The 8,533-nt window shown below is 37.0% G+C and overlaps 1 protein-coding gene across 1 annotated transcript; it reads right to left on the bottom strand.

The window, feature by feature from the left end:
* Positions 1-213: 213 nt before the first annotated feature.
* LOC139696662 (trypsin-1-like) lies at positions 214-7,804 on the bottom strand. Its single transcript, XM_071595478.1, has 7 exons — positions 7,762-7,804; positions 6,738-6,823; positions 5,542-5,630; positions 5,012-5,150; positions 2,948-3,061; positions 2,399-2,533; positions 214-360 (listed from the first exon to the last, which is right to left on the bottom strand). Exons 1-7 carry the CDS (start codon positions 7,802-7,804, stop codon positions 214-216), a joined length of 753 nt encoding a protein of 250 aa, XP_071451579.1.
* Positions 7,805-8,533: the final 729 nt, after the last annotated feature.

Here is an 8,533-nt window from a genome sequence, read left to right as displayed (position 1 = left end):
TTTTATTTTGGAACAATATTATGTTTCCCGCCAAGGGGAGAATCCCCTTGGTGCGAAATGAACCCGGAACGATTTCTGGGTTACCTGACGAGGAAGTTACACCGCCATCGCTGAAGCCGGCGTAATTTAAATCAAAAGATTAATGCATGCAAATTTTAGATGAAGAAAACACCGGAATACGAATAAACGATAGTTCTGCTTCAGTAAATGTTGTTATAAACCAGCTTCTTGTTTGATCCAGTCTCGGAGTGCGGTCACGCGGGTGTAGACTCCTGGGTAACCAGGCTCAGCGCACCCATAGCCGAAAGACACGATGCCGACGAGCTTCCCGTCCTCGACGAGTGGGCCGCCAGAATCTCCCTGTGGGTGGAAGAGAAAACGCGCATTATTGACTGGGTTAAAGATCAGATTAAGAATAATAGTACTCCACTCGAGTAATTAGGACACACATCCGAGTAAGTTTCCCTCAATGATACATCCAACAAAAACACGATCCCAGTCTATATTTTCATTCGGGTGTAAATTTATATTTTACATGCAGTTTTAATAGAAGACAAAAGATGATATACACCCTGACTGATGAATTGTACTAAAAATGGCCATCCTAACTACCAATTAGCAGTGAGAGTCTCCGAATGGTTGTTGCCATGGGTTTATTAGACGAATTCACGAATTCGCATTTGGAAAAAAGAGCTAGCAACTGTCAGTTGGATATTTTTAAACATTCAAGTAAAATTAATACACGCGGAAGAGTATTAGTAATATCTGTGACTTCGGCAGTATTCACTGCATCGGGAACTCCGTAATGGAATGTGTACCCTCGATCAAATACTTAGGAATTACCCGTGAGTGATCACGACCTTTCCTGAGTGTGAAGCATACATGGAATATGTGGACAAGCTAAAAAAAATTCGGATTTATTGGAAGAGTGTTGGTGAAATGTGATGAAAATATGATATCGGAATGTTATCTTTCGCTCGTAAGGCCTCAATTAGAATATGCTGCTATAATATATGGTATCCTCACGAAATTGGATTGGTTGCTGAATTGGATCGCGTACATCCTAGAGGAACCAGATTTGTAAAGTATTGTTATTATAAATTTGATAGCGTATCAAAAGTATTAGAGAAGCTAAACTGGGAATCAACCACGAAACGAAGTTTAAATTATACATTTAATCTCTTGCATTAATGCAAAGGATATCTCTTTAGCAATTATGTTGAAAATGTATTGTTTCCCCCATCGTACTTCGGTTGGCAAGATAATGTCAATAAAAATAGAGATACTAAGTGTAAACAATAGATTTAAGATATCATTTTTTCCACGAACAATGAGGGCTCAGAATAACGTTGTCCAACCAAGGTAGGGGTAAAAATAATCAAGTCAGAATTAGTCTGGTGGGTATTCACCCCATGCCACACATCCTAGTGGTGGCTTGCATTGTACTAAAACATAAATAAAAATAAAATAAATTATATATACATATGTTGGAGGGTGACGTTCAAGCAACTCATTAGATACATAAAAAATAATCGGTGCTTGAGCAAAGGTATTGCCGAAAATTTTAAATCAAAGGGTTGTCATCACTTAGTAGACTTAGGCAAAAGAAAATACCATGCAATAAATTTTTCGCTTATACGATTCATACAACTTAAAGGTTATTGTAAAATGAAATGATAGTTTAAGTTTCATACCTAAAGACCTCAAATATAACACACCTTGAAGGTGATTCTCCGCCAATCCCGACCAAAAATTCCAAAATGGTTACAACTGCTTTTCATTAATAAAGAGTTTTATGGTTGGTTGGCCCATTTCTTAAAAGTAATGTTATTTTTGGAATTGATTTTTTGTATTTATTTAGTGCCCTTCCAATCACCAATAGGGTGTGTGGCAGGAGGTGGCAGACGGGTTGTAACTGATAACTTGAATGTCTTTCATTTATTTTGATGACTTGAATATGGTCAGTTTCGGAACGATATGGAATGTGCATTGAACTCCCTTCTTTGTTTCAATGGTTCATGTAATTGAGATATTTTTATTACAGAGACCAAGTCTTGGAGACAACAGTATTTCATCAGTGGATATTTCGGTGCTTCATCATTAGGAAACAATGTCAAGACTGACACCCGCTGCAAAATGCCCACATCAACCACAGTATTAATCATGGAATGGATGAAAGATGCCCGAAGCCGCTAAACGTTGAAGGCTATACATTAACCATAGTTAGGAGTTTGTTCAAGATGTATTCTACGAGATATTCTGTGCAGAATACATTCGAACCTTACAGGGTTACTCGAATACCCCCTCTCTGTCTGTTTCTCGGGTACGTACGCATACACAGATTCGCGCACTTTCCATATACTGGATGCATTTGAGAAAATAATCAAACTGTACTCACTTGGCAGGAGTCCTTTCCTGGAGCACCGGCACAGATCATGTTATCGGTAATGGAACCGTAAGCATTGTTGCACTCTTCCTGGTCGGCAATTTGGACGACGACGTGACGCAGTTGTTCAGGTAGGCTACCACCCTCCTATAATTGGCGCAATTTCGATAGTCAATAATAATAAATTTTTTGGGAGAATCCTTTGAGATTTTCCTTTGGACATATTTTTATATTATAGTAGTTTATATGTATTTTTCTATCTGAAATTCGAATATTTTCTTTACCCATCAGGTCTAAATAATCGTTCTTAAATATTTTGTTTAAAAATTAACTTATAAGTTCGGCTTACTCCCCAAAATCGAAGGAAACAAATTATTTGGCCAATTAGGTGCCTTGTAGCCTTAAAGAAAGGTCTTATAAGCATTTGGTCTCTATATATACGCGCAGGCTATCCTCCATGACAAATTTTATTTAAACTTTATCAGAGCCTTGTGGTGCGTTAACGAAGTGCATTATAATTATATAAATTTTATTCGTAAATAAATTCATTGCAGAACTTACAGTGGTGGTTCCCCAACCAGAAACATCAGCACTTGATCCAACGGGCACCTTCATGTCTGAATCAGGGAGTGCAATTGGCTGAACACCACTGCCTAATGTAAAGGGTGGATTCACCTAAATAATGAAAAAAATAGTCAATAGTTATTAAATATGAATAATTTGCGAAAGAGTAGTGTAACTAAGCTTAAATATCTAGCATTCATGAATTCATACTTGTCCAACGATAAATTTATGGTTGGCTCAGCCAAAGGCATCGACATTGCAAATACGTATTCATACATTGGTATTTATTTAAAATTGCTAATAATACACAAAATATCTGATCCCATTAATCATCATTAAAATGAAGCACGTTATCATCGAGACCTTTTCAGTGGTGAAACAATTATCATTTATTCAAATAAGATATTTTTTGGGATAGAGGTTTAGGCCATGTTACATTTTTCATTTCTAAGTAATATTGACCAAAAGATTTGGACAAATCGGGACTAAATGAAACTGACGACATATTTTATTATGATGCAAAGTAATTTTTTGGTGTGCATACTAAGATGAATTAAACATTAAAATTGGAGGTCACAAACTAGAAAAGGTGGATCAGTCTATGTATCTCGGAAGTGTTTGAATCAAAATGGACAAAGTAGTGGAAGCACAGGAAGAAGGATTTCATTAGGCAAAGAAGCCGTCGCAAGGAGGAACCTAATGGTAGAGACGTTGGGTAAGGGTGTTAAGAAAAGACACATTAAAATTTTGATGTGGAGCGTGGATTCGTACGGCTTAAGAGCTGTGAGTTTGAAGAAGGTGGAAAGCAATAAATGGACGAAAAAGAAAACAATCGAGGAAATATCAAGCGTGGTGGTGGAGGGTAGAGGCTTATTAGGTGAAATATCAAGAATGCATTCAGGAAAGATGGATTCAGAGTGTTTTGATTGGCGATGGATTGTTAAAGACTGTGATGGAGGGGAGAACGTTAGACAAGCAATTAGGAGTAGGAATAGGATGGGGATGTAGGACGGAATGAAGGGAGGAGGAAAGAAGTATTCGGGATTGATGAAAGATTTATTTTAGTGTTGGATGCCAGGTAGTGTTCTGTTGGGAGAGGCAAATAAATATATTGCTCTATAGCATTGCTCAGTCGATCTCCATCCAAAAGATACCTTAAACGATATACACGTATATTGTTCAAGGTATCTTTTATAGATATACATAAGGTATCATTTGATATGCACGTATACCTAATGATACCTTATGGCTATTATAATAATTTTCAATAAGTTATTTCTGATCCAAGAAACCTGAGTATTTCTAAAATATAACTTTGACAGTGTGTATTCTATGTTATTGTAGAGAAACAAGAAATAATGGCAAATTGGAAAATATATTTAGGTATACTTAAGGTTTGAAGAAGAATGTGAGTAGCGACGTACTTGATTGATTGGAACCATAGACACACAATGGTCATTTTTGCAAGAAAATACATATAAATAAAATAATTCATTGCAAGAAGGGCAAAAAGTCAAAGACATAAGCAGATTTAGAAGAATTTAAAATATCAGAACTAATAGTTGATGAGGAAATAAGCCTTTTACCAGGTAATAATCATTGCACTGCAATCAAGTAATCATCTCATGGAAGGAATAATGGAAGAATTACTCATAAAATTGCGTGAAAACATCATTGAATGTTCAATGCTTCGTGATGTCATTTTATGGGACTATTTCCTGAAGCAAAATGAACATTTCCCTAAGGAATGATATGTTGAGAGAAATCTTTGGTTGTTTTAACGATCCCTTTCTTTTTCCATTCAGTGCTTATTACTTACACTTATCGTAAGACCGTATGATGGCATACATACACGTTTATCAAATGATACCTTTGGTAGTAATTAACTTATGGTAAAGTGAAAATAGTTAATTATAACGCATTTAAAATTATTATTATTACCGTAACTCTAAACCTACCCAACTAAATATATTTAGGCACTAGTGTTTACATCATTTCGAGTGGATATTTAAAATATGTCGAATTATGCAATGTCTCTAGACGATATTGATGTCAATTTACCTCCAATAGAGAAATGTCACCATCTAGAACGTTGATGTCGAAGCCAGGATGCTGATGGATCCTTGTGACTTGATGGATTGTTCCGTCGCTGTCTACGAATGAGCTGCCGGCTCTCACTGACAGTTCTTCGGCGCTTGCTCTGAGGGAAGAATTTTAACGAATGAAGGATTTTGGAAGAGAGTCATTTCTTACTGCTCTCTTCCGCAGTGATTTTTCTCATGCGAAGGAAAATTTGATACTGAGAAATTAACTAAACCAGATGTACAAAATGTACAGGGTTTTTAAAAATCTTTTTAAATTTTTATTTGGAAATGTTTCATGTTATTATTTTGCACACTCACATGTAATGTGTTTGCATTTACGATTACGATTAATGCAGATGCATCGAAATTATAGAAATTTTTTTCAAGACATTATTTTAGGAAAAGAGGAATTTTAAGGTCATAGGGAACAAGTTTAGTCGGAAAGTTTGCCGATTCCAAACAGAAAAATGAGGTTAAATAAAAATATAGAATCGTCATACCACCTACCCATCAGTGCAGTGAGCGGCTGTTACGGCGTAGTTCTCGCTGAGGATAGAAGCACCGCACTCAAAATAGTCATTACGACGAAGGACAAGCTGTAAAAAGGAGTTGAATCAATGTTAGGTTAATGTAACAATATGACGCATAATAAAGACTCTCTTCTCGACATATGATGATAGAGGGATCAGTGGAATAAGAACCGCTTCGTCCCTTAGAAATGTATGGCTGCTCTCGTAATCAACACTTTCTCTTCATTAGTGACGATTTCAGAATTCTATCACCTGTCTTCTATTTAGACTTAATCCAGATGTTTACGAGGATTTCGAGGTGTGAGACCGTTACATTTTGCGTTAGCGGCAATTAAATTTTGGCATGATTTAATATTTTTTCCTTTCAGATAAAAAAAACAATTAAATGTAATGAGTTCCGTGTTTATATTTAAATTGATGATATAGGGTTATGTGCCTGGAAGATCGAGGTTTCCTCATATAGCGGGGGCTGACTTAAACTCACTATACATTAAAATTTAATATGTTATCTTAATTTCAAAGAGCATAGTAATAGTCCGAATTGTATGACTTAATAATATAAGAAGGTAATGAAAGTAATCAGAGATAAAGGGAAAATCAATACTGAAATATGTATAAGTTATCAGTTTTACTGTTTTTCCATTGGTGTAATAACGTTTTAAAAGATATTTTTAAAGAAACGAATGTTTTTGAAAATACGATGAGCCGATGTTTGCATAATAATTAAAGTAGGTGCATACTTATCGTTAGTGTCCTATCGCACCCCCATTCACACACATAACAAATTCATATATTATATATGCATGAGGGGCAGTCAAATGAAAACCGGGGCGCCCGCTACATCAACCAGTCCGCGCACCAACAAGTACATAACCCAACAATAGCGTGCGCCATTGAGTTGTCACTATGCAATTCTCTTACCACAGTGATGGCAATTTCGATACGTGAATAGCCAGTTTCTAGCTTCTAGCGGACTGTGTGTTATGGTGGGTGTTCGATTTTAATTTGACTTCCCTAGTACATTTTCCGAAAGATTGAGCGCTTCAACTTCATTTATCATTTCTATTTCATTTAATAATAAGTTCCATGAAAATTCTTTAGCGTTGTTCGAGAAAAAATGAATATACCATCAGTTATGCTTGTATCGTAGTGTTAGAGTTGGAGATACATTACCTGGTAAGGGTAGTCCTCAATTTTCGCCGTATCACCTCCGACAATTCTTCCATGGAAACGAGGACGGAGAAGCTTTGGCACACCACCTGGAGCGTGATAAAGAAAAGTTTCTGAATACTCCAACTGGTGACGATTAATGTATTGAGGGACACTTTGTTCACTGACTCTCACACATTTACGAAACCCTACGTAGAGAAGAATCGAATTGATTATTGCTAAATTGGATTTCGTTTTTAGAGCATTATTTACCTTCTACATTTATGTGAACTCCATTGGTTGTCGAAAAAACACAAATTACTTGAATTTATGTTGAATTGATGGAATGTGACTTTTACGAGTGATTTCAATAGTTTTCTTAAAGTAATTGTAAGACAACGAACTGGATAATATAGTCAGTTAAAAAATTAATAAGAGCCTTACAACAGGAATTACTCAAACATTTCAAATACCAGAGCTAAAACAGTGAAATTTCCACCTTGGATAGTGTGGACAAATGTTAATAGACCTTGTTTCGAAGGTGGGGAGGCCACCAGGTGTCCAGGTGGTTGGGGGATGGTGGGAGTGAGGGGATGAGCATTGAGCAGACTGTGGAGGGTGAGGGGGAGTCGAACGTCCAGCAGGACTCTCGTTCGGTCTCAAGAAGGGGCTTTGAAGGTTGAACACGGCGCAATGGCAATGAGTGGACGCACGGCTGAACTAGCAAAGATCCGAGAAATCGGAAATCTCATTGCACTATGCCACAAATTTCAATCCTATTGATGCACAATCCCACAAAGATGTATCTTCATCAGAAAAATCGGTTAAGTAGTAAATTCAAAAATGTAAAATAGAAAAATTGAAATAAAATACTCCACGCAAACACCTGTGGGGTATTATTATCCTAGCTATGCCATGACTTCTACAGAATCGCTGCAATCGAGGAAACTGAATTATAACGATTGGATATTTTCGAAAGCAGATCTCCCGAGACAGATATTTTGTAATCACTAATGCAATAATTTTCTAAGTGATGTTCGGGACTCACCAAGGGCACCCACCACCAGCAATGAAAGGAGAACGTAATGCATCGTTGTCAGTGCTCTTCCTATGGCTTCTCGTAAAAACGAACCTAGAGCAGTAACAATTTGAAACAGCGTCGGCCTATATAAAGGAATCCGGAGACATCCCGTATCTCATTTTTTTCTCCCTATTTCCCCTTAGGAATGCACGGGAAGGAATCTTCAATCGTCTGTTGCTATCTTTTTATCGGGGAAATCTCCGAGTGTATTTTTTTTCAGTCATCCGTGGATTTTCCCAACGCTTTTTCCCGCCTGAGCGGATCCATTTTGCGATTTCAGAGAGCGATAAGTCGCCATGACTGCGAGGGCCTGATAAGCAATGCTTGAATCGGAATTCTGTAGTTAACTTCAGCTTTGAGTGAAGTAATATGGTTTAGTTTTCTCGGCTAATGTAGCGTAATACGAGAAATCTTGCGCCTACAACTAAATGCAATTAACCTATACTACCAGAGCACCTTTATCTAGAGTCTAAGAAAATTTTGTGTGTTTATTTTCTGACACACAGTCGAATTCGCTTAATCTTATTTATTATTCAGGACAGTGTCGCTGTTCGCTGGACTTTACAGCTCACAGTTTCCTGAAGATGCTGGTTTATGTCTTCGGATACATCCAGAATTGGCAGGAAACTTCATCTTCAGGAAGAAAGCGCAAAGAAAGAAACCGAGCTCCCTTCTTTCATTCATTGATATTCACAAACCGTATTAATACACCTCACCCATCGTCAAAAGACTGGTTCTT

Source organism: Hetaerina americana, unplaced genomic scaffold (genome assembly GCF_022747635.1).
Source record: "Hetaerina americana unplaced genomic scaffold, ioHetAmer1.1.p SCAF_1, whole genome shotgun sequence".
NCBI classification, from domain to species: Eukaryota; Metazoa; Arthropoda; class Insecta; order Odonata; family Calopterygidae; genus Hetaerina; species Hetaerina americana.
Note: the sequence above shows the minus strand (reverse complement) of the source record. Positions and strands in the feature narration are given on the sequence as shown.